The sequence below is a fragment of the Brassica rapa genome, chromosome A01 (assembly GCF_000309985.2).
Source record: "Brassica rapa cultivar Chiifu-401-42 chromosome A01, CAAS_Brap_v3.01, whole genome shotgun sequence".
NCBI classification, from domain to species: domain Eukaryota; kingdom Viridiplantae; phylum Streptophyta; class Magnoliopsida; order Brassicales; family Brassicaceae; genus Brassica; species Brassica rapa.
In genome coordinates this window covers 29,121,806-29,145,724 of record NC_024795.2, presented here as the reverse complement: position 1 = coordinate 29,145,724, position 23,919 = coordinate 29,121,806, and the positions used below count along the sequence as shown (strand labels likewise).

The following is a 23,919-nucleotide window of genomic DNA, read 5'->3' as shown; positions in this document are numbered from 1 at the left end:
CTGTGAATGCTGTAAGATATAGAAGAAAGGTCTTATTGAACAGAAAATTGAGGAAGAGTGCGAAGCAACTTAAACAAGAAAATCTTTCCAACACAGAACCAAAACTATCCGACAAAAAAAAAAGAAACAAGCATTTTATCTCCTTTTAAGGATCAGCGACTGGGTACTCGAAAACTACATCTTTCCCTGTAAGTTTCCTGTACACACCAACCATAGTCTCAAGCTTGTACTCAGTGTTGTTCCTCTCCTTAGGCTCCAAATACACCTGGCATTAAAACATGTTTAATAAGAGACTAAAGCAAATGAAAGAACAAGAGAATTGTGTAAGCTTTTCTTACCTTCATGATCTTGGTGCCATCAACACGGTATCTGGTACGCTTTCCAACAATCTCAGCAGGGTAAGCGACATCCTCCAGCATGGCTTCATGGACGGATGTGAGAGTCCTGTTGCGCGGTCTCTGAACAGCGGAGCCTTTCTTAGGGGGACGCATGATTCTTCTGGTGGCAACAAAGATAACGTCGTTACCACTGAACTTCTTCTCAAGCTCTCTGACAAGACGGGAATGAATCTTGCGGAAGGCTTTCCTCAATCTGAACGGAACGTAGATCACAACAGCCTTGCGGTTGCCAGCAATATCCATTGAACTGCACAGAAAGAGATCTCAGCCAATGTTAAGATCGTTGCAGACTCTAGAAATGAGTACTTACACAGCTTGGTTGATGTAGAGATCTTTCAAGTCACTTTTCAGCTCCTGGTTGGTGTTTTCCAAATCAAAGAAAGCCTAGGAATAAAGAAACAACATTTTTAAATTAAGAAGAAAACGAAAACATTTGCAAGAGTGAAGAGAAAAAAGACAAGAAGCAAGAACCTGAGCGACTCGCTCCTCAAACTCGGTTGGTGCCACACCCTTATCCTTGTGGATCTTGTTCTGAGCAGAGAACATCTTTGCAGATTCTAAAACAATTTTAAACACAGAAACAATAATCCAATAAAAAATTTGATAGCTTTAAAGCAAAAGAAACTCTTAGCTCGCTAGTGAGAATGATCTACATTTCTCAATTGATTACAAAAGCTAACGTCTTTAAACAGATTACTCTAATTATAACACTACTCAAAACAATGAGGATAACAGCTCTCACTAAAGCTAACATCTTTCTCCCGACAAGAGTCAAATTAGATTAAGACAAAACGTCGATTAGCTTCCAAAACGCAAACAGAATCGCATGAGATCGGAGAGAATCGTATTTTGAAGCGTACCAGTTGACAACGACGAAGAGCTCTAGAAGGTTTACCGTTAACAGCTTCCGGCTTTCAGAGCTTCGCGTTCAGAGGAGGCGATACAATCTGGTAAGCAAAGGTTTAAATACTAAGGGTTTCTATCGAGATCCTATTACTTAAATGGGCCGTTAATCTCCTCATGGCCCAATATATATTCGCATTACTCAAAATGGGCTGTGAATAGGTTTATATAAGGGATAGGTCGAATAAATATTAGTTTTGTCCTATTTGGCCCAATATATTCGCATTAAAGTATGAGAATTGGTTTATTTATCAATTAGAATGAAATAATTTGTCACAATCATAGAATAATTTTGTAAGCTAATGGAATGACTAATTGGTGGTACTTGCTAGCATCTTTGCTTAAATGCTTGGGATGTACGGTTTGCGACCAACGATTGGACCATTCAGACCAAACAAACTAGTAAAAAATAAGGGAAACGGTTTTGATGGTTTCTTTGTAATAACTAACGACGTGCGACTAATATATAATTACGAATTAACGAGGTCGATAATTTTTATATCATTTTATTTGGAACGACATCGTTCTCTTTTGGCCATCGTATAAAGTGCTTTCACAGCCGCTCTGATTCTCCTCTTTCGCTCAGCCTTATCGCCGCTGTTTCGTCTTAAATTCTTCAAGGTACTCGCTCTCTCTCTCTCTTCTTATTCAAGCTCCGTTAATGGCGGAAATGACAGATCAAAGTTCGTTTTATTTCGTTGTAAATTATCTTATCTTGTTCGGTTTTCTTTGGGTCTTGTCAAAGTTTTATGTTTTTAGTCTCCAGTCAATACGTCTGTGTTGTTTGCCCGTTTTACATTCTATGAAAATTGGTTTCTTCTGGTCAAATGTATTCGTTGGCTTATTCTGTTTTTGAACATCCTTTTTATACACAAAATCTAAATCTCTCTGAATTAGAAATGATCCGTTTTTCTTAACTATTCCCCCTCCCACAACGAATTTTCTTCGCTTCCCTCAAATTCGATCTGGGTGAAAACTAGACGAAGTTTGGGAGAATTGTTACGATCTTACCAAGTATATTCCCTTTTCTTCATTTGAAATTTTTGAGATTAATCACATCCTTGAAAATAATACTAATTTTGTTTGTATGATCTGTGTAATTGTGTGATGCAAACAGGGTTAGGCGTTCTTCTGTGGATAAAAGTGGTTCAAAGAAGATGAATCATTGCAACCTTCAGCAGAACGCCTTCATGTCCTCCCATGACGAGTCCAGAGGATTTGTTGTTCCTGTCTCTTCTGTTGTTTGTCCTAAGCCCCGTCGCGTTAGCATTCTCTCCAATAACGTTATTCATCCGTTGAGATCACATTCTAGGTATCTTAAAGCTTATTTCTTTTGTCTTTTTTCCCCCCACAATTATCATATATTTAATTTTCCAGAAGAAACAAAAAAAAAAAACGAAATGCTGAATTTTTACTTTGTTTTTTTAATTGGATTTAACAGTCAACCAGGAGCAGCTGATGTATGTGATTCTCAAGCCGGGGCAGAGCTTTTGGACATCCTTCGTAGAAAGGTTTCTCTCTTTTCTTTTAATGTCGTGCTTTGTCTATTTGATTTCACTATGTTTCAACTCGTAGCTATGTAGTTCCGTTTATAGCTATTATTGTGTCTTCTGATCTAAACTTTGTTTCTCTTGTCTTGTTCTTTCTCTTTAGGAAGAAACATTGTCTGGTGTAGCTTCATCACCTCCATTCTTCCTCGGGTCTCCCCCAAGCAGAGCATCAAACCCGTTAGCTCAAGATGCACGATTTGGAGATGAGAAGCTCAACCTTCTTTCACCCTCACTCTCAACATTCCTCACATCTCCTTCTCCATCGCCATCTCGTGTCAAAGGAGGGGGCTGTGGTGGTCGAGTGAAGTACGGGCTTAAACCGGCAGCTGTCAGAGTTGAAGGGTTCAACTGCTTAAACAGGGACCGCCAAAGCTCAAACATATCTGCCATGGCTTAGAAGAAGAACAAAGAAGAAGGAACAGAGATTCACAAAGTGTAAATAAAATCCTGAATCAAGACTATATTTATCTTTGAAGATCAGTCTACATCACCAGTTAAGCCTTTGACCACAGTTTTCTTTAACTTTGAGGTCAATATTTGTGTATATATATATAACGGTAACAACAAAGATGTGTTATATTGAGTCTCGTTGTAACATATTTTTTTTTTTCCCGTCTGGTAAATTCATTCAAAGTGAAATACTCGTTTTGATACACAAGCTGGCGGCATAACAAGAAAGCCCCAGAAGCAAAAGCCCACATGAAGGCAGCATCTAAAACCCACGCAGGGGTGACTTACTAACAACTAAAACTGCAAATAAACTCATACGGCTAATAACTACACATGAGCATTAAACAAAACAATTCAACAGACTTTAGAATCAAGCACAAGCCAATGATTGGGGAAATATCGTTGCTCTCCATAGCCCAACACACGATAACATCCACCTCTTACAACCACACTGTGACTTACCGCTGCTGCTTACGCCCGCCAAACGATAACGTCCAAGAACCTGAAACTTCATAACCCGACAAGAGGGACCGCCATTCGATCAACACAACCTTCAGATACGGATGCGACGCACTCATATACGTCCGCTTAATCCTAGATAGAAGCCCAACCAAAAACCCACAACGACGAAGCCTTGCCAACTGAAATTTTCGGGATGTATTCCCGGATGAAAACCACACCGCACGGCAAGCAATCACTGCACCCATGAACTCTAAAATAAAGTCTGCTAAATCAACTGTTAAACTCCACGCATAGCAATAACCAAACCTTGAACTGAACGGCCAAAATGGAGATACGACCACCACATACGCTAATTCCGTTTCGAGACCATACCACTTTAGACAAACCAAACACAACATACGACCGTACCAACACACCATAAACCAAACTGAACACACAAGATACTACAATCTAGAGCAAGAGCCACAAACATGAGAGCTTCAGAACCGTAAGACTCAATGGCTTCGCCGGCGCCAGACTCAACCCACACGCCCTAAGCCACCGCAAAGACCATTAATCTACCTGATTCAAGCGAATCTCCAACCCAGGTCAAGCCGCAAAGGATCTGAAACTCCAAATCTGCAGAGATCTCCACACAAATCAATCACACAGACTGTCTCCACCTGCCCCACCGCTGCTTCTTGACGAGATTTAGCAGTGACACAAGCTTTTGGAGCCATCACCCTAAATAGACCCAGATTCGTAGCTAATCACCAACCCTAACACACAGATCTACAAAAGGATAAAGAAACTAAGCAGACTTGACCGGCGGTGGCGCTAACGGAGCCACCACGCGCCGGTCACCGGAGTTTGAAGAGATGAGGCTAAGAGGAGAGGAGCAGGGAACGGGATACTTTCTCGTTGTAACATATTAAAACCAATTTGGAGTCTTTGTTCCTTTTCCTTTTTTGTCTGTAAAAAGCTTGTATATTAACGTTTTTTTCTTTATGGAGATTCTCAATCTTTGTAAAATGTAACTTGGATAAATTTCATAAATATGAATGCTCTGTATTATTCAAACAAGTTTCTGTATTGGAGCCTAATTCACTTGTCACGTACGTATAGACAATATGAATGATATGGAGTTGTCCGTCGGTGAAGTGCGAAGAAGATTCGTAACGTAACACTTACGAGTTACTGAGTTACGGTCTATTCAACGACGAAGTTTCCTTCGATGTTGTGCCGTGGACTCATATGGACTAATTGAAACAATGGAAACTAGGTTTTGATTAATTAATTTATCGTGTTTTGAAACTCATAAAGTCTCAGCCAAAAACCATCAAACCAGAACTACGTGTGGTTGCAGCGGATAATAGATTATAACACCTGATGATGCATGTATGCAGCAGCAGCAGTATACATAAATGTCATATGCTTTCTATTTCTTTTTGTTAAATGTTATATATGGTAACCTAATCAAGTTTCAATAATTACAAAATCTATACTACTTTTCTTATTCAAATTAAGTCTACAAAAGATTAATTTCATTTTAAATATAGTCAATGATTTTGTAAAAATATAGTATGTGAGAAATCACATTCTGAAAATGTCCAAGGTTTCACAATATTGAGATTAGTTAAAAAGTTGTTAAACATATCAACGCTGATTTTTACAGTAGTTGTCTAAACTACACTAAAGGTCATTACAGATTAGAAAAAAAAGATTACGCTGTTTTAGAGGACGTTTTAAATAAACCGTCGGCGACACGATCCGCCCACAGTCACAAAGAAGAAAAGATCAAAACCAGAAACCAGAACTAGTTTTCGGACAGATTATAAAGCAGTATTTAGACACGGGATTCTTTTCCCGAAAACCAGGAGCTAAGGGTGGGCCCAGCTTCCTCAAATAACTCAAATCCCATCTGACTCAGATGTGGCGATTCGACCAAACTTTCTGACGCGCGTGCGTTAAACCCACGACCTCTCCCATTTATCACAGTTTTTAATAAAGAGGAACAGAGACATCATGATTAGACCAATTTTAAAGTGTACACGATTTTACAAAATACGCAAAATCCATCTAAAATAGTTTATTATCTGTAACAAAATACATTATTAATTGGCCCGAAGTTCAATCTACTATGCTACTCCATGGTTTTTATAACTTTATATCCACACATTATCTACATTTAGTATTTAAATGTTTTGGTACAAATCAATCGTAGATACGAAATTTTAGATTGTTTAATTTATCCACCAATCACCTGATCACTCTTTTCAGGACACGCGCGTGGGAGATGAGAGTGTGCATGAAACAAAACTTGGGGAAGGAACACAAGAAGTGAAACTTTGAACCAGGAATTAAAAAACCGCGGCGGGGGAAAATGGAAGAGAAAGAAATAAAATTAAATAAAGACAAGGACAAAACAGCCTTTGTCTTTAGAAAAACAGCTCTTTATCTCATTTTCTTTGTCTTTTCTCTTCTTCCCTGGTTTTATATCTCAGCTCCCAAAAATCCAGGGGCTTATTGTCAACGTATTCAATCCCTTAAAGCTATCTCTTCCTTATATAATCATTGAATCTCCTTCACCACTTCCCACAAAATATCCCACAAATCTAACAAAACCGAACCAAATTAATCTTCAAATCCTGTTTTACTCTATCAGCTGTTTACTCTTGGGAAAATTGAAAACTAGCAGAAAAATAAAAGATGCGGATGAGCTGTAATGGATGCAGAGTTCTTAGAAAAGGGTGTAGTGATGATTGTAGTATAAGACCGTGTTTGGGCTGGATCAAATCTCCCGAAGCGCAAGCAAACGCAACCGTGTTTCTCGCCAAGTTCTATGGCCGCGCTGGACTCATGAACCTCATCAACGCCGGTCCCGATCACCTTCGTCCTGGTTAGTTATTTTCCATATTAAAACTCGCCGTAACTGTTTTGATTACGCCGGCTGTTTTAACGGGCTTTGCCTGAAATGTTCCAGGGATTTTCCGGTCGTTGTTGCATGAAGCCTGCGGGAGGATTGTGAACCCGATCTACGGTTCGGTGGGTTTGCTATGGTCGGGAAACTGGCAGCTGTGCCAAGCCGCCGTGGAAGCGGTGATGAAAGGTGAACCGATCACGGAGATGGCCACAGATGCGGCGACGAGCGGGCAAGGTCCGCCGCTGAAAATGTACGACATCCGACATATTTCTAAGGGCGAGAACTCCCCCGCCGCCGCAGCAGCTGCTGGATCGACCGATCGGAAACGAGGAAAAACTCGCCGGGCAAAGCGGGTCGCCGCCGTCGCTAAACCGGCGGAATCCGGCGGCGGAGAGGCTAGTCACCACTCGTCGTTGAGTCACCAGTCTGAAGTGGTGGTGGCTCCTCACGAGGGAGAGAGCAAAGAAACGGAGAGCAATAGCTCGGAGGTCATGACGTTCTCGCCGCCGGCTGTACAAGGCTCCGGTGAGATCAAGCTTGATCTAACTTTAGGACTGGAGCCGGTGTCACGTGCGGATCACGTGGTACCTGTTAAGAAGAGAAAGATGGGAGTGTTTAGCACGTGGCAGGAGGAGAGCTCGTGTAAGACTGACCTTGTGCTCTAAATAAGCTCTTAACTATTCCTTCCTTAGAAGTTTTGCCCGCATTGGCTCAGTTCTGATACCATTGAGCTATGCCGATAACTTTTTTTTTTTTTTTTGTTCTCTATTTCCCTCTTTAATTTGCAATTTCCCTGGTGATGAAAGACAGAGCAATGTACAAACTTATTTACTGAGATAAAATTCAATATTTGGCTATAAGATTTTGTTACTTTTCTGTGTGTGATTATTAATACCAAAGCTAAGATAAAATGGCCACAGTGAGTGGATTCATCCTACTACACATTTGTGGGCTTAATCTTCTAAATATTAATAAACATTTTAGGCCTATCTTTTGACGAACGTATTATGGAAACTGTCAATGGCACAGAAGGAAGGATGACGTATATTTTGGTGTATATTATATAGTTATTTCACTGTTAGTCGTAGTTGAATTGGCTCTTCTTCTCATTGGCATTGAATTGTTTTTTTTTTCACTGTGATTCTGCCTCTACTAATTGTTTTTACGGTTTGGAAACTCACAACATTTGAATTTTATAAGATTTCGTTTCTTTCTGAACCAACTGTTGCTTGTTTGCTTGAGCTTCCACGATCTTTTGCTTGAACTTTCTAACTACAATTACTGTTTGTTTGTACTTATTTATTTATTATTATTGCATTTCTGATTATCATATATGAGGTTGCTAGTTTGTTGGTTGTAGAAGAAGATGTAACTAAAGAAATTATTGTTGACCATGTTTTTGACTATTTTCTTGGTAACTTATGTTTCTGAAGAAGTTTTATCTCTTGCAATTTATTATTTGTGTATTTCTACTACGAAATTAAGAATGAGAAGATGCCTAGTGTGTATATATTTCAACGTAAGTCTCTACTGAGTTCAACTAGAGTTTTCCGTTATATGATGATTCGGCTTCGTTTGGCTACGTTGTAATGTTCAACCTTGCATGTTTGTCAGATTATTAGATTCTTCCTGCACATTACACGTTCTCTACATTCTGAAGCCTGAGGAACCTATTGGTCTGTTTATGGTTGAGAAAATTCACATGCACCGTAAATTTGATGTTGACACACGATTGGTAATGCCTAATGTGTTCTCACTCTAGTAGAAGGACTTATGTATTGGATTAAATCCGTTTTTACTCTGTAGCACCAGTTGGTGCATAACTCTTTTAAGATTTGTGAATGCAAGGTTTGATCAAAAGAACAAAAAAAAAATGTTGAGATGATTTGAATGAGTTTATATTGTGTTTTTATTTTAGTAGTATGAATCTTTGAGTGTTACAAAAAAGTATGAATCTTTTAATCTATTTATTTTATTTTAAGTCATCTACTTTTACTTCTATTGTTAAGTGTTTTTTTCAGACCGTTTCATATTTTGTATCGATCAGATCTCAAGTAGTTTAAAATCTGTCACTTTTTATCTCCAACAACACCAATCATAAGATTTTGAGTCATCATCAGAATGGTACAAACCAAAAACGCGATATAAAAATAAAAATACAACATAATGTGTTTCCTTTTCAGGGAATTAATAACTCAGAGACGTTTCAACAGTTCTGCAACGAAACTGTCTCTAGGAACACCTTTAACTTCCTCCTCACTTCCCTTGAGGATCTTCTTCAATGTTACAACACCTTCACTGAGTTCTGTCTTGCCTACAATCACCATCCAAGGAATCTCAGAACCCGTGCTCATAGCACGATCAAAATGCTTTCCTCTCCTTTTGTTCACAAGATACTCTGCATTGATATCAGCTTCCCATAACTGACTAGCCAGTTCTGCAGCTTCACCTAGCTTATTATCCTCCATTATACTTACCAAAACCTGTGTCTCGGTAGATTGAACAACCTCAATTCATACAAAACAAAAAAAAAGTTAGAAAAAAAAACATCTTAGGACAACAACAAGAAAAAAGAGCATTAACACTTCGGGAAGTAATAACTTACTCGTGTTTTTCTCTCTTCCAGTTTTTGTTTCTTTTCCAATATGTTAAACACTCTCTCGATCCCCAGGCTCATGCCAACCGCAGGGACTATCTCTTTTCCAAACATTCCTATAAGGTTATCGTATCGACCACCAGCAGCAATTGATCCAACCTCAGCTCCTATACAAACGGCTTCAAAGATGACCCCGGTGTAATAATCTAGACCTCTAGCTAGACTTAGATCAAAGACCACTCTCCCACTGCACTTTGATCTCTCTAGAGCTTCAAACATTATACTCAACTCATCAAGAGCTTCTTTCGATGACTTGTTACCTAAAAACTCGCTCCCTTCTTCTCTCAGTTTATTCAACAGCTCCATAGGAGCTCCTTTCTCCTTGACAAAGCTGCCTATTCTGTCTGCAACCTCTGAAGACAAACCTTTCTCCTCCACCATCTCTCTCTTCACTTGCTCAAATGTTTGCTTGTCTAACTTATCGATACTCGAGCATATGGTCCTGAATTTCTCAGCTGGTACTCCACATATCTCCAGCATCCCATCAAGCAGCTTTCTGTGGTTCAGTTTCACCACATAGTCTCCAATCTCGAGTTTATCAAGAAGCTCAGTTAAAATCTTGACGACTTCGAAATCAGGTCCCATTGGTTCAGACAAACCAGCGATATCGAAATCACACTGATAAAACTCTCTGTACCTCCCGTGAGATGGATTGTCTCTTCTGTACACCTTTGCTATTTGGTATCTTTTGATCGATGTGATACCATTCATAGCACAATACCGTGCAAATGGAACTGTTAAATCATATCTTAAAGAGCATAGCTCTCCACCCTGCAATTAAATTTTAACATCATTATCTACAAAAACAGATTTTAAATTAGCAGGTAAGTTTTAACCTGATCAGCAAGATCGTAGATCAGCTTTGAGTCTTCTCCATACTTCCCCATGAGTGTCTCTCTCAATTCAAATACAGGAGTGTCAAGTGCAGTTGCACCATGTTTCTTGAAAACATTCTGTATGATTGAAAATGCTTTTTCTCGGATTATCATCTTTCCTTGAGCAAAATCTCGAGTACCCTGATCAATAGCAGTATCAAACAAATGAAGAAATTAGATTACACTCAAAGGCCCCTAACACTTTGATGGTGTGATCTCACAGTTTTTACCTTTGGAAGCTTAGGAAGTCTCCTGTTTTCATTACTTTCTACAATCTCTTTCACTTTAGCCAACAAGTCATCGAAACCGCGACTCTCCGGATTATAAAGATCCAAGATTTGCTCCACCTGGTCACCACCATTTGCTGCCTCATTACTACTCACCAATCTCTCTTTGATAAACTCGATAACTACGCTTGTCCCCTTCCCCAAAACAGCTTTCTTCTTCTTTTTCTTATCTCTCTTCAACACCTCTTTCTCAGCATCTACACTCTTCGACTCCTCTTTAGTTGCAAACAAGTCTCCACCAGCAAGTGCAATATAGGCCGTAGCTGCTTCCAAACCAATGATTCTCCACACAATCCCCAAACACTCATTCAACTTATGAGCTAATCTGCAGGGATCCTCTTCAGCGAGAGCTAACTTAAGACCACTCTTCAGATTCTCATACTCAACACAACCCCTTTCCGACAGCAGTTTCCTCAGATCCTCATTTACAATGGACTCAAAACACAGCTTAGCACGAAGGAACGAACATTCTCCCAACCTTTTAATCGGCACACACAAAGCTGACAACGTAGCTCCCAAAGCCTCACCAACTCCAACTCCAGAGTTCCCACCTCCTGAGTTTAACTCAACCCGAGCATCCGAGTGCACGCTCCTCACCACGTCTCTGAACTTCCCATGAATCCTCGGTATCTTTGAAATCTCTTCGATCTCAAACTTTCCAACAGCTTTAGACCCATTCAGCAAAACCTTGAGATCACCAGCGACACTGATCGCGTCTTTGTTACCAAACCCATCTCCAGAATCCAACGAGCTAAACGAAGTGATATCACCTTTAGTAGCCTCACAGCTCAATGCAGCAACAGAGTCAACAATCTGTGACAAAACCGTCGTTTTGTGATCTATAACCGAACATATCCCAACCAACGTGGCACACGACTTCTCCAACACGACACTCTCCCCTTCCGTCACTTCCACCACGTCACCAAACTCGAAAGTCTCATCCTTTGAATTCAGAATCTCCATTATCTTAACCGGAAGAACAGACCGAACCGAACCGGAGTTTGCCAAAAGAAGCTTGTTTAAGAGCACAGCTAGAGAAGCTCGGATCTCTTCGTTGGTTAACTCTTCGGGGATACTAAAGGAGCTTCCTTTGATCAACGGAAGGGGTTTAGTGGAGAGTCTCTCGATCGCAGAAGAGTCGATACGAACGTTAGCGACGCCGGAAGCGACCTTGTAAACGGAGGAAGAACAAAATGAAGATCCTTTTCCTCCGAGAGTAATCACCGATCTCCTCTCCGCCGCCATTATCACACTAAACTTGCAAAGCAAAGCACGAGAGGTAGAGCGTGAGACAGAAGAAGCTTGTCTAGGGTTTTAGTTAGAGCCTTTGAGTTTATACCGCATGACACGACACATAACAACATCTATTGTAATAATCCCATCTATATTAAAAGGAAAAACATTAAAAATTTTTTTAGCCACCTATCATCGCCACAATCATTTTTAAAATCTTTAGAAAAATTTGTTGGTCTATCAAAATATATAATAAACTTTTTATTTTAACCAATCATAAAATAATTATTAATGTTCTTTACTTTTTTCTTAAATAATAAACTTTTTACCAAATATGACTAAAGTATATACGCCAATTAATGATTTTAAATAATAAAGATTTGATAAAAATAATATAATCTCTCTCATTTTTTTTTTTATAATTTTAATCTATTAAAATAAATTAAACAACCACATTAACTATATAATAAAAATTTAGATTTTTCTGTATATATTATATGTTGAATTTTTAAAGACAACTATAAATGACTAAAGTTGTTAAAAATCTCACATCAAAATATTTTTGATCCATGTTTTTTTTGTTATAATAAGATATAAATTATTACAAAATTATATAATAAGAAATCTCATTTAATAAATATTAATATATTAATATTGTTTAAAATAAATTATGTACTATATAAAAATAAATATGTATTTTAATTTTGAGATTTTTCCTTGATATTTTTTTGATAAAATTTTTGAACAAATACTGACAACTTAGTATTTAGTTTTAAAACTTTTCATAATGTTTTTAAAATTATAAATGATTTAAACTATTAAACATTCCACAAAACAAATTGTTACCAGTGATTCAAAATTTTTGTTATAAAAAATAAAAATTATAAAAAATATAATATGAGTATAAAATATTATTTAGCATGTATCAATATTAAAAATGTACTATATTTTTATGTTAATATCATTAAAACTTAATTTTATATCATATAAAATAGAAAAAAAATCTCTATCAAGCTGCAATTGTTCAGGAAACGCCTTTGATTGTATAAAGACAACTCCTATTTAATAGAGCTATTTGTGCAAGTAATGATAATATTAAATAGCCTTTATACGATAATATAAAAAGTTAAGTAAATATAATGAATTTAAGTAATGTTATGTAACATTTTATTTATTGAATTAATAATACTGAGAATCTAAAGTATTAGACTTATCTACTACTTGATCTAAATAAATATTTGTATTGTAGTTAAGTTTGTAGGATCGTCTAATACAAAATCACTGTAGTGCTTCTTATGTTCGTCATGATCAAAAGTCACACCAACACAACGCAAATTAAACCATTTTAAGAAAAACAAAAAATGCAAATAATAAGAATTAAGAATCATTAACAACTAAATACTAGAGTATATATGTTAAATCATTACAAACACCGGCTATTCCTAAAAAAAATTATTAGGTGCACAAAAACTATAGTAAGTATAAATTATTTTATTTTTTTGAGAAAGGGCTTTTATAGTAAGTATAAAATTTACAATTACAATTTATGCATATATAAACTTAGTTAATAAATATATGAAAAATTATGTATGCTTATATCAAATTGTAAGAGAAATTTTATAAAAGGGAAGGAAAATACCAATGGATTAAAAAAACACATGTATAAGACTGAAAATAATTGTGATTACTGTATTTTCAAAAATAATAAAGACAAATTATAGTTTCTTGTTAGTATTTTTTAGGATGTGAAGAAAGAAGAAGAATAAACAAAAAATAAAATTATTGCTTTGGATTCAACTCATCTTTACAGAAATCTCGAATACAAAAAAAAAAAAAAAACGCAGAGACAACGAACAAAAGAAAATGCATAGTGGTTGTTTGACATTGATATACATTTTTATAACATTACTGTATTATCCTTTTTGTGACTAGCACAGCACTCATGTGTCTCAGTCCGTACAATTAATGTTATTCGTTTTTTCCTTTTTCTGTTGTTACTGTTTTAATCATGTTTCCCATATGTGGAATTATATATTTTGTATTGTACTGGTTAGATTTTTATTCGAACTAAAATTAATAGAAATTTGAATTTAGTTACCTCGTTAAATTATCTTACACCACCGTAAAAAAATTAAAATTTTACGAATACATTTTAGGAATACGAATATACGGAAATGAATGTCTTAAACCATATTAAGTAATAATTAAATGTCTATAAACCACACAACAACGCTTTCATTACACAACCCCTCTCTCTCTCTATAGAATCCCACTGCTTTGCTTTTCCTCTTCCCTCTGTGCTTTCATTCATTCACCTCCTCTCTCTATCTCTCTCAAATGGTTTCAGCTACTTCAGTCATAGCCTGGTCTATTTCTCTTCACTTCACTTCTAAGAAGTTTCGATTTTTGAGTCACTCTTGCTAAAACTTTGGCTTCTCTCTCTCTTACCATCTTTTTTTTTTAATCTTTTGGCAGGGGCTCAGGAGAAGATGGGCAACTAGGAATTGGTAGCAACGAAGAGAAGGAATGGGCTTGTGTCGTTGAAGCTCTCGAGCCTTACTCTGTTCGCTCTGTAGTCTCCGGTAGCCGTAACTCCCTCGCCATTTGCGATGATGGAACGGTAATTATCCTAATATCATACATTTGGCTTTATTCAAATGAGAGTTTCTCGTGTTATAATTGGTCTTTATGCATTCTGGGATATGTTTTATAGCTATTTTGTGCCCAAAACAGACCTTTAGAGTTTGGTTTTATTATAATAATAAGTTCTTGTAAGATTTAACGGCATCAATCATAACTGATGAAGCTCTCTGTCTTCGTCTTCTCTTGTGTGAAAAGTCTTCTACGCTCTGAATCTTGATTTAGAAGTTGGTCTATAATGTTAAAAGTTGTTGTCTTAATTCAGTAGTTTGAGTGACTATATTCAAGGTTTAAAATAATAACTACACTGATACAGATGTTTACATGGGGCTGGAATCAAAAAGGAACATTAGGACACCCACCAGAGACTAAGACTGAAAATATCCCTAGTCGTGTTAAGGCTCTTGCCAATGTCAAGATCACTCAGGTCTCTCATCTTTTTCTTTCAACTTAATTTTATCAAATGGAGCTACCAGTTTTACCATTGAATGTGTTATGTGTTTTCTAATGGATGATAACAGGCAGCAATTGGTGGTTGGCATTGTTTGGCTGTTGATGATCAAGGCCGAGCCTACGCGTGGGGTATAACACTTTAATGCTATTTTGTTTTCTTCCCTCTATCTGTTTTTGTTTGGTGGTGTGTCAAAGTCATATTATTATAAAAAAAATGATTACACGTAGGTGGGAATGAATATGGACAGTGCGGTGAAGAGCCTCTAAAAGACGAGATGGGTAGACCCGTTCGTAGAGATATCGTCATCCCTAAGCGCTGTGCCCCTAAACTCACGGTCCGACAGGTATAACCAACACGTGTTTTTTTTTAAAATATCTTTGTCTCTTCCTCAACGTGTTTATATGTGGATGATACTAATCCATCTTCTTATTAACAGGTTGCTGCAGGTGGTACTCACTCAGTGGTTCTGACACGTGATGGTCACGTGTGGACTTGGGGTCAACCCTGGCCTCCCGGTGACATGTAATACACAAGAATCAAAACTCTTACACAACAATGCCATTTTGTGCATTCTTGGGATATTACTTATTTGTTGTATTTTGTTTTTTTTTTGTAGAAAACAGATATTTGTTCCGGTGAGAGTTCAAGGACTTGAGAATGTGCGTCTTATCGCTGTTGGTGCGTTTCATAACCTGGCGCTTGAAGAAGATGGGAGGCTAATGGCATGGGGTAATAACGAGTATGGACAACTTGGAACCGGTGATACTCAGCCAACACCTCATCCTGTTCCTATCCAAGGCCTTGATGGTCTCACTTTGGTTTGTTTTCTTTCTCTTCCTCTTTTTTTCTACAAATGCAATAAGCTTTTCAACAGCTTATATTTCTTTAAACACATACTTAGGTTGATATTGCTGCGGGTGGATGGCACTCAACCGCTTTAACCGATAAAGGAGAGGTATTATAATTCATCTTACTTCTCATTCTCACCATGTGCTAGATCCTCATTTTCATCTGGTTGGACTTGTAATGTGTAGGTGTATGGATGGGGAAGAGGAGAACATGGAAGACTAGGGTTTGGTGACAATGACAAGAGCAGCAAAATGGTTCCACAGAAAGTTAATCTTCTAGCTGATGAAGTTATCATTCAGGTACTAAAAGAATCTTAACATCTCTAACAGAGGATTAAACTTTTAATGATCAATAATCTTTTTACTAATAGGTTTCTTGCGGTGGAACACATTCAGTTGCTTTGACAAGAGATGGCAGAATCTTCTCGGTTAGTACCTTGTAAACCAAGAAACCTACTTTTAGTTATACTTTCAAAACAAAGAGAGATTCGTTCTTCTGATTATCTTTTGTGAGCAGTTTGGTAGAGGAGATCATGGAAGACTTGGTTATGGAAGGAAAGTAACAACGGGGCAGCCATTGGAGTTGCCTATAAAGATTCCTCCACCTGAAGGAAGCTTGAATCATGCTGATGAAGAAGAAGGGAAATGGTTAGCTACATCGATTGCTTGCGGTGGACGCCACACTCTTGCTATCGTTGAATGGAAGTCCGATGATATTTGATCGTTATAATCTCTATGGTCAACTTACGAAGAGAGGAAACAAATATTGATTCATAGGAAGAAAGGCAAAAGGAGAGTATGTTTCTATAAGGAGAAACACATGTTTTATCATTTCATATAACTTTTTCCCTATAAATAATCTTTTAGATTAAATTAAACTTTGATTTCCAGGGATTTTTTTTCAAATATATAAATTTGATCAGCCAATATTTTATTAGACTCTTTAAGTTTTTGCTTATATAGTGGTTTACTAATTTAATCTAATATTCTTATTGAATTTTTTTTTTCAAGTTTTCTGTCCTTCATACATGTATAGTGTTCACAATTAAAAAAACAGATGTTTATTAACTATATATGGAGGAAATTACATAAAAATCAGGGGAATAACATCAGAAGCAGCAGGAATGAGAATTAAAACCCTTCCAAATTTATTAAATAACTCAAAAGAGAGGATTTTATTAGAAAGTAAAATTGAAAGTTGTTTAGGTGTTCTTGTTCAAGCCAGTTTTGTCCTTCACCACTTCAGCAGCTCCTTGTGCCTTCTGCTTCATCTGTTGCCCAGCCTGCGTTTCACATTTTACGGTCAGGACCGTATATGTTTTGTTTTTGTAATGTAGGTGTGTATATATACATGTTTTGAATTTGGTCTAATTTTTAATAGTCATGTTCTTTGAAAAACGAGAGATTGAGAAAACTAACATGTTGCATGGAGTCTTGAGCTGAAGCAGCAGCATCTTTGGCCTTGTCCATAAGACCACTTGCCTTCTCCTAGATTCACACATTTGAACATGTTCAATAGATAGATTTTCCCAAACCCCGTTTAGTGAAAATAAGACTATATATATGCATGTATAAAAGAGAATCATAAGTATTGACTGCAAGAGTTAACCTTAGTCTGGCCAGTGGCTTGGCCTGCTTGGTAGCTTAGGTTTTGCTTGTCTGACATTTTCTTTCTCTCTCTGTTTTTGCTTAGAACTTAATCTTGATGCGTTGATTGATTGTTTTGTGTTTGATGATGTAAGAATGTTGAGTGTTTGGTTGCTATTTATAACCCAAAGGGACGTGATTGGGTATCTCCACGTGTTGAGCACACGAGGATTGGTCCGAGAATGTTGCATCCGTCGGTAGCGTGGCGCATTTACGTGTTAGTTTACCGTTTGACCAGGACATAAAAGGCTTCTTACGTACTTGGTTTTGCTTGATCTGTGATCCGGAAAACAAGTCAAGTGATTCATCTTTCTAGGAAAATCACACATCAGGTACGACATCATCTCTCATCTCAATAGCTTCTCATAGAGCAGTAGATGTTCCTCTATTGTATCAAAACGTCGAAAAGGTTTCTTATAAGCGTAAGGATCCAAATTATGCCTGGAAAGGAGGTAAGAGTTTTTGTGGAGCAGGGGACATTATTGAGAGGGAACATGAGGCAAGTCTTAATGTAGGCAGTATACGAAGTTTTAGTAACTTAATTGTTAAAAAGTTAGAATAATGCTTATGTACCATGAAAGATAGTTTAACACACATTAATAAAAATGTATAAAGTAGTTAAGAATTTTTAAACAACATTCATGAGTATAAGCTTTAATATACAGCGCATTTTTTTTTTAACACTGAATTTCATTGATTAGACCACAACAGACCTTCCCACAACAAGGGAGGTTGAGAAACTGGTATCAAACCTCAAAGAGGACAAAATGCGGAAAAACAACAAATAATAACTAAACAAAACAGAAGAGACTACCACTAGGCAGCAAAGAAAAAGGCCACACAGGCCTGGAGAAACATCAATAAGGGAGAGCGTTTAGAAGGGGGAGTCCTTCAGGAGGCAGCTCTTACAGCAACAGGGGCGGAGGAGTAGAAACCCAAAGTCTTGGTCAAAGCTTCTTTTTGCAACAGATTATGCAACCACAGAGGCCCACCAGACGCCACATACGATTGATGCCTATTGTCTGAGGTTACACTAGTAGCAATCGAAAGCACTGGCATGTTCCGCAGAGTTTTAACAAAATCCACACTCCAGGACTGGAAACCATTCAGGCGCTGGAGAATTAGTAATATGAGAACCTGATGCTGGGGATAGTGGTGTGGTTGCAAAGAGCCCGACGAAGATCCAAAGACGAGGATTCAAAGATTATTTTATCCAGATGATGACTTGCGAGAGACTCCACAGACCAGAGGAGAGTATTCAGCTCAGCCTCTAAACCAGATGAAAAACATGGAAAAGCACGACGACTATGCATCACCACCCTACCATTCTCATCTCTCAACAACCAAGCTGCTCCACTTAAAACCGCATTCTCCAACCAAGATGAAGCCAGATTGCATTTCAACCAAGAGGGAGGAGGATGAATCCAAACCACATTCCCATGGGAGACCGTTGATTCAGGAGGATCCAAAATCTTGCTAGGAGCCTGAGTTTCTCTCCAAATTTCAGCTTCCATAGTAGCTTTCTCAAAAACAATAGCAGGATCTTTCCTAGTTTGCTCAAAACAAAATTCATTCCTTGTTTAATCAAAACTTCAATGTTTCTGTAGGGTTAACCCTCATATTTTGAAAAAAAATAAAAAAATATGATAATATTGTTTTGATGTAAAGATGTATCATGCACTGATATAGGATAATGGTCAAACAAGTTTGGAACCTTTGTTGTCTATGTTTCTGTATATAATATCGACTTCATATTGGTTAGTCTACTAATTAAGGCGGTATATAAAATTTTATTAAATTAACTGTTAAAAATTAGAACGATTTCCATGTAACACTAAAGCGAGTTTAACATACATTAATACAAATGTAAAAAGTGGCTAGAATTTTTTTTAACAACACTAAAAAGTATAAGCTTTAGTATATAGAACACTTAAGGAAAAACTCAATATTTTCGTAAGGGTTAACCCACAAATTTTGAGAAAACTCAAAATATGACAATTTTGTTTAAATGCATAGTTGCATCATACACTGATGTATGATGATGGAAAAAAGGGGTTTGAAACTTTTTTTGTCTCCGTTTCTCTAGAGAACGAAGATTTCATAGTCGTTAGTCTTTCTGATTTAGGCAGTATATGAAATTTTATTAAAGCAATTATAAAAAAAATTAGAATAATACCCATGTAAAATGAAATAGATTTTAGAATACTTTAATATAAATGTAGGATATAGTTAAAAAGTTTTAAACAACACTTAAGAGTATAAGCTTCGGTTTATAGAAAATTTAAAGAAAACTTAACATTTTCGTAGAGGTTAACCCATAGATTTTGAGACATTTACCAAAAACTCAATATTTTTGTAAAGGTTGACACATAGATTTTGAGAAAATTTCAAAAATACGAAAAATATTGTCTTAATGCGTAGTTGCATCCTGCACTAACATATGATGATGTTCAAAGAGGTTTGGAGCCTTTGTTGTCTCTGTTTTTCAAGAAAATTGTGATTTTATAATGGTTATTCCATCGATTTAGGGAGTATTATGAAGTTTTACGAAGTTTTACTAAATTAATTGATAAAAACAATTAAACGATGCTCATTTACCATGAAAAAAAGTTTATCATACATTAATAAAAATCTAGAATATGGTTAGAAATTTTAAAGCAACACTAAAGATTATAGGATTGAGTATATAAAGTATTTACCAAAAACTCAATATTTTCGTAGGGACACATAGATTTTGAAAAAATTTCAAAAAGTATGACAATATTTTTTTAATGCCAAGTTGCACCTGCACTAACATATGATTATGTTCAAAGAGGTTTAGAGCCTTTGTTGTCTCCGTTTTTCAAGAAAATTGTGATTTTATAGTGGTTATTCCATCGATATAAGGAGTATTATGAAGTTTTACTAAATTAATTGATAAAACAATTGAATGATACTCATTTACCATGAAAAATAGTTTAGCATACATTAATACAAATTTATAATATGGTTAGAAATTTGAAAACAACACTAAATATTATAGGCTTCATTATATAAAGTATTTACCAAAAACTCAATATTTTTGTAAGGGTTAACACATAGATTTTGAGAAAATTTCAAAAAATACGAAAATATTTTTTAATGCTTAGTTGAATCCTGCACTAACATATGATTATGTTCAAAGAGGTTTAGAGCATTTGTTGTCTCCGTTTTTCAAGAAAATTGTGATTTTATAGTGGTTATTCCATCGATTTAGGGAGTATTATGAAGTTTTACTTAATTAATTGATAAAAACAATTGAACGATGCTCATTTACCATGAAAAAGAGTTTAGCATACATTAATACAAAGTATTTAAAACAACACTAAAGAATATAGGCTTCAGTATATAAAGTATTTACCAAAAACTCAATATATTTGTAAGGGTTAGCCCATAGATTTTGAGAAAATTTCAAAAATATGACAACATTGTTTTAATGCCGAGTTGCATCATGCACTAACATATGATGATGTTCAAAGAGGTTTGGAGCCTTTGTCGTCTCCGTTTATCAAGAAAATAATAATTTTATAGTGGTTATTCCATCGATTTAGGGAGTATTATGAAGTTTTACTAAATTAATTGATAAAAACAATTAAACGATGCTCATTTACCATGAAAAAGAGTTTATCATACATTAATACAAATGTAGAATATGGTTAGAAATTTTAAAACAACACTAAAGATTATAGGCTTTAGTATATAAAGTATTTTACCAAAAACTCAATATTTTTGTAGGGGTTAGCCCATAGATTTTGAGAAAACTTCAAAACATATGTTAATATTTTTTTAATGCCTAGTTGCATCCTGCACTAACATATGATGATGTTCAAAGACGTTTGGAGCCTTTGTCTTCTCCGTTTATCAAGAAAATAATAATTTTATAGTGGTTATTCCATCGATTTAGGGAGTGTTATAAAATTTTACTAAATTAATTGATAAAAACAATTTAACGATGCTAATTTACCATGAAAAAGAGTTTAGCATACATTAATACAAATGTAGAATATGGTAGAAATTTTAAAACAACACTAAAGATTATGGCTTCATTATATAAAGAATTTACCAAAAACTCAATATTTTTGTAGGGGTTAGCCCATAGATTTTGAGAAAATTTCAAAAAATATGACAATATTGTTTTAATGCTTGGTTGCATCCTTCACTAACATATGATGATGTTCAAAGATGTTTGGAGCCTTTGTCGTCTCCGTTTATCAAGAAAATAATAATTTTATAGTGGTTATTCCATCGATTTAGGGAGTGTTATGAAGTTTTACTAAATTAATTGATAAAAACAATTGAACAATGCTCATTTACCATAAAAAAAGTTTAGCATACATTAATACAAATGTAGAATATGGTAGAAATTTTAAAACATCACTAAAGACTATGGGCTTCAGTATATAAAGAATTTACCAAAAACTCAATATTTTTGTATGGGTTAGCCCATAGATTTTGAGAAAATTTTAAAAAATATGACAATATTGTTTTAATGCCTAGTTGCATCCTTCACTAACATATGATGATGTTCAAAGAGGTTTGGAGTCTTTATCGTCTCCGTTTATCAAGAAAATAATAATTTTATAGTGGTTATTCCATCGATTTAGGGAGTATTATGAAGTTTTACTAAATTAATTGATAAAAACAATTGAACGATGCTCATTTACCATTAAAAAGAGTTTAGCATACATTAATACAAATGTAGAATATGGTAAAAATTTTAAAACAACACTAAAGATTATGGCCTTCATTATATAACGAATTTCCCAAAACCTCAATATTTTTGTAGGGGGGTTAGCCCATAGATTTTGAGAAAATTTCAAAAAATATGACAATATTGTTTTAATGCTTGGTTGCATCCTTCACTAACATATGATGATGTTCAAAGAGGTTTGGAGCGTTTGTTGTCTCCGTTTATCAAGAAAATAATAATTTTATAGTGGTTATTCCATCGATTTAGGGAGTGTTATGAAGTTTTATTAAATTAATTGATAAAAACAATTGAACGATGCTCATTTACCATGAAAAATAGTTTAGCATACATTAATACAAATGTAGAATATGGTAGAAATTTTAAAACAACACTAAAGATTATGGGCTTCAGTATATAAAGAATTTACCAAAAACTCAATATTTTTGTAGGGGTTGTTAGCCCATAGATTTTGAGAAAATTTCAAAAAATATGACAATATCTTTTTAATGCCTAGTTGAATCCTGAACTAACATATGATGATGTTAAAAGAGGTTTGGAGACTTTGTCGTGTCCGTTTATCAAGAAAATAATAATTTTATAACGGTTTATCCATTGATTAGGGAGTGTTATGAAGTTTTACTAAATTAATTGATAAAAATAATTGAACGATGCTCATTTACCATGAAAATGAGTTTAGTATACATTAATACAAATTAGAATATGGTAGAAATGTTAAACAACACTAAAGATTATAAGCTTTAGTATATAAAGTATTTACCAAAAACTAAATATTTTTGTAGGGGTTAGCCCATAGATTTTGAAAAAATTTCAAAAAATATGATAATATTTTTTTTAATGCCTAAATGCATCCTTCACTAACATATGATGATGTTCAAAGAGGTTTGGAGCCTTTGTCGTCTCCGTTTATCAAGAAATAATAATTTTTATAGTGGTTATTCCATCGATATAGGGAGTGTTATGAAGTTTTACTCAATTAATTGATAAAAACAATTGAACGATGCTCATTTACCATGAAACAAATTTAGCATACATTAATACAAATGTAGAATATGGTAGAAATTTTAAAACATCACTAAAGATTATGGGCTTCATTATATAAAGAATTTACCAAAACTCAATATTTTGTAGGAAAATTTCAAAAATATGACAATATTGTTTTAATGCCTAGTTGCATCCTTCACTAACATATGCTGATGTTCAAAGAGGTTTGGAGTCTTGTCGTCTCCGTTTATCAAGAAAATAATATTTTTATAGTGGTTATTCCATCGATTTAGGGAGTATTATGAAGTTTTACTAAATTAATTGATAAAAACAATTGAACGATGCTCATTTACCATTAAAAAGAGTTTAGCATACATTAATACAAATGTAGAATATGATAGAAATTTTAAAAACAACACTAAAGATTATGGGCTTCATTATATAACGAATTTACCAAAAACTCAATATTTTTGTAGGTGTTAGCCATAGATTTTGAGAAAATTTCAAAAAATATGACAATATTGTTTAATGCTTGGTTGCATCCTTCACTAACATATGATGATGTTCAAGAGGTTTGGAGCCTTTGTCGTCTCCGTTTATCAAGAAAATAATAATTTTATAGTGGTTATTCCATCGATTTAGGGAGTGTTATGAAGTTTATTAAATAATGATAAAAACAATTGAACGATGCTCATTTACAATGAAAAAGTTTAGCATACATTAATACAAATGTAGAATATGGTAGAAATTTTAAAACAACACTAAAGATTTTGGGCTTCAGTATATAAAGAATTTACCAAAAACTCAATATTAGTGTAGGGGTTGTTAGCCCATAGATTTAGAGAAAATTTCAATAAATATGACAATATTTTTTTAATGCCTAGTTGAATCCTGCACAAACATA

The 23,919-nt window shown here is 35.3% G+C and overlaps 6 protein-coding genes across 9 annotated transcripts; 3 read left to right on the top strand and 3 right to left on the bottom strand.

Annotated features, from left to right (window-relative positions):
- Positions 1 to 15: 15 nt before the first annotated feature.
- LOC103843377 (40S ribosomal protein S7) lies at positions 16 to 1,405 on the bottom strand. 2 transcript variants are annotated; one of them, XM_018655015.2, is made up of 5 exons: positions 1,259 to 1,405; positions 870 to 955; positions 709 to 782; positions 339 to 645; positions 16 to 265 (listed from the first exon to the last, which is right to left on the bottom strand). In XM_018655015.2, exons 2-5 carry the CDS (start codon positions 942 to 944, stop codon positions 146 to 148), a joined length of 576 nt encoding a protein of 191 aa, XP_018510531.1. In that variant the 5' UTR covers positions 945 to 955; positions 1,259 to 1,405; the 3' UTR covers positions 16 to 145. The 2 variants fall into 2 exon arrangements, with proteins under 2 accessions (XP_018510531.1, XP_018510533.2); XM_018655017.2 differs by having other exon boundaries at positions 1,294 to 1,361.
- A 260-nt stretch (positions 1,406 to 1,665) lies between these two features.
- LOC103843361 lies at positions 1,666 to 4,825 on the top strand. Of its 3 annotated transcripts, none has more exons than XR_004455409.1 (5): positions 1,666 to 1,922; positions 2,419 to 2,613; positions 2,743 to 2,812; positions 2,955 to 3,447; positions 4,671 to 4,825. XR_004455409.1 is itself a non-coding variant. In XM_009120081.3 (4 exons), the coding sequence occupies exons 2-4, from the start codon at positions 2,459 to 2,461 to the stop codon at positions 3,246 to 3,248; spliced, it is 519 nt and encodes a 172-aa protein (XP_009118329.1). In that variant the 5' UTR covers positions 1,666 to 1,922; positions 2,419 to 2,458; the 3' UTR covers positions 3,249 to 4,160. The 3 variants fall into 3 exon arrangements, 1 of the variants encoding a protein (XP_009118329.1); XR_004455411.1 differs by lacking the exon at positions 1,666 to 1,922 and adding an exon at positions 1,956 to 2,315; XM_009120081.3 differs by lacking the exon at positions 4,671 to 4,825 and having other exon boundaries at positions 2,955 to 4,160.
- A 1,384-nt stretch (positions 4,826 to 6,209) lies between these two features.
- LOC103843350 (LOB domain-containing protein 41) lies at positions 6,210 to 7,541 on the top strand. The gene is made up of 2 exons (XM_009120072.3): positions 6,210 to 6,641; positions 6,726 to 7,541. Exons 1-2 carry the CDS (start codon positions 6,452 to 6,454, stop codon positions 7,328 to 7,330), a joined length of 795 nt encoding a protein of 264 aa, XP_009118320.2. The 5' UTR covers positions 6,210 to 6,451; the 3' UTR covers positions 7,331 to 7,541.
- Positions 7,542 to 8,697: 1,156 nt separating this feature from the next.
- On the bottom strand, positions 8,698 to 11,884 carry LOC103843343 (histidine--tRNA ligase, cytoplasmic). The gene is made up of 4 exons (XM_009120060.2): positions 10,427 to 11,884; positions 10,158 to 10,337; positions 9,271 to 10,092; positions 8,698 to 9,172 (listed from the first exon to the last, which is right to left on the bottom strand). The coding sequence occupies exons 1-4, from the start codon at positions 11,726 to 11,728 to the stop codon at positions 8,861 to 8,863; spliced, it is 2,616 nt and encodes an 871-aa protein (XP_009118308.1). The 5' UTR covers positions 11,729 to 11,884; the 3' UTR covers positions 8,698 to 8,860.
- A 1,986-nt stretch (positions 11,885 to 13,870) lies between these two features.
- On the top strand, positions 13,871 to 16,605 carry LOC103843333 (ultraviolet-B receptor UVR8). Its single transcript, XM_009120049.3, has 11 exons — positions 13,871 to 14,082; positions 14,192 to 14,336; positions 14,673 to 14,783; positions 14,878 to 14,938; positions 15,038 to 15,153; positions 15,247 to 15,332; positions 15,427 to 15,628; positions 15,712 to 15,765; positions 15,845 to 15,958; positions 16,030 to 16,086; positions 16,176 to 16,605. The coding sequence occupies exons 1-11, from the start codon at positions 14,054 to 14,056 to the stop codon at positions 16,377 to 16,379; spliced, it is 1,179 nt and encodes a 392-aa protein (XP_009118297.1). The 5' UTR covers positions 13,871 to 14,053; the 3' UTR covers positions 16,380 to 16,605.
- Positions 16,606 to 16,703: 98 nt separating this feature from the next.
- On the bottom strand, positions 16,704 to 17,419 carry LOC117127243 (stress-induced protein KIN2-like). The gene is made up of 3 exons (XM_033276899.1): positions 17,268 to 17,419; positions 17,078 to 17,146; positions 16,704 to 16,941 (listed from the first exon to the last, which is right to left on the bottom strand). The coding sequence occupies exons 1-3, from the start codon at positions 17,322 to 17,324 to the stop codon at positions 16,861 to 16,863; spliced, it is 207 nt and encodes a 68-aa protein (XP_033132790.1). The 5' UTR covers positions 17,325 to 17,419; the 3' UTR covers positions 16,704 to 16,860.
- Positions 17,420 to 23,919: the final 6,500 nt, after the last annotated feature.

Excerpts from the sequence above, each read along its gene's own strand:
- LOC103843361 (XM_009120081.3), top strand. The coding sequence starts at position 2,459 with ATGAATCATTGCAACCTTCAGCAGAACGCCTTCATGTCCTCCCATGAC. Across the intron at positions 2,614-2,742 it reads CCGTTGAGATCACATTCTAG|TCAACCAGGAGCAGCTGATG; the intron begins GTATCTTAAAGC and ends TGGATTTAACAG. Across the intron at positions 2,813-2,954 it reads TGGACATCCTTCGTAGAAAG|GAAGAAACATTGTCTGGTGT; the intron begins GTTTCTCTCTTT and ends CTTTCTCTTTAG.
- LOC103843350 (XM_009120072.3), top strand. The coding sequence starts at position 6,452 with ATGCGGATGAGCTGTAATGGATGCAGAGTTCTTAGAAAAGGGTGTAGT. Across the intron at positions 6,642-6,725 it reads TCCCGATCACCTTCGTCCTG|GGATTTTCCGGTCGTTGTTG; the intron begins GTTAGTTATTTT and ends GAAATGTTCCAG.
- LOC103843343 (XM_009120060.2), bottom strand. The coding sequence starts at position 11,728 with ATGGCGGCGGAGAGGAGATCGGTGATTACTCTCGGAGGAAAAGGATCT. Across the intron at positions 10,338-10,426 it reads GACTTCCTAAGCTTCCAAAG|GGTACTCGAGATTTTGCTCA; the intron begins GTAAAAACTGTG and ends GCTATTGATCAG. Across the intron at positions 9,173-9,270 it reads TGGAAGAGAGAAAAACACGA|GTTGTTCAATCTACCGAGAC; the intron begins GTAAGTTATTAC and ends GTATGAATTGAG.
- LOC117127243 (XM_033276899.1), bottom strand. The coding sequence starts at position 17,324 with ATGTCAGACAAGCAAAACCTAAGCTACCAAGCAGGCCAAGCCACTGGC. Across the intron at positions 17,147-17,267 it reads AAGCCACTGGCCAGACTAAG|GAGAAGGCAAGTGGTCTTAT; the intron begins GTTAACTCTTGC and ends GTGTGAATCTAG. Across the intron at positions 16,942-17,077 it reads CTCAAGACTCCATGCAACAT|GCTGGGCAACAGATGAAGCA; the intron begins GTTAGTTTTCTC and ends TGTGAAACGCAG.
- LOC103843377 (XM_018655015.2), bottom strand. The coding sequence starts at position 944 with ATGTTCTCTGCTCAGAACAAGATCCACAAGGATAAGGGTGTGGCACCA. Across the intron at positions 783-869 it reads TTGAGGAGCGAGTCGCTCAG|GCTTTCTTTGATTTGGAAAA; the intron begins GTTCTTGCTTCT and ends CTTTATTCCTAG. Across the intron at positions 266-338 it reads ATGGCACCAAGATCATGAAG|GTGTATTTGGAGCCTAAGGA; the intron begins GTAAGAAAAGCT and ends TTTTAATGCCAG.
- LOC103843333 (XM_009120049.3), top strand. The coding sequence starts at position 14,054 with ATGGTTTCAGCTACTTCAGTCATAGCCTG. Across the intron at positions 14,337-14,672 it reads CCATTTGCGATGATGGAACG|ATGTTTACATGGGGCTGGAA; the intron begins GTAATTATCCTA and ends ACACTGATACAG. Across the intron at positions 14,939-15,037 it reads AGGCCGAGCCTACGCGTGGG|GTGGGAATGAATATGGACAG; the intron begins GTATAACACTTT and ends GATTACACGTAG.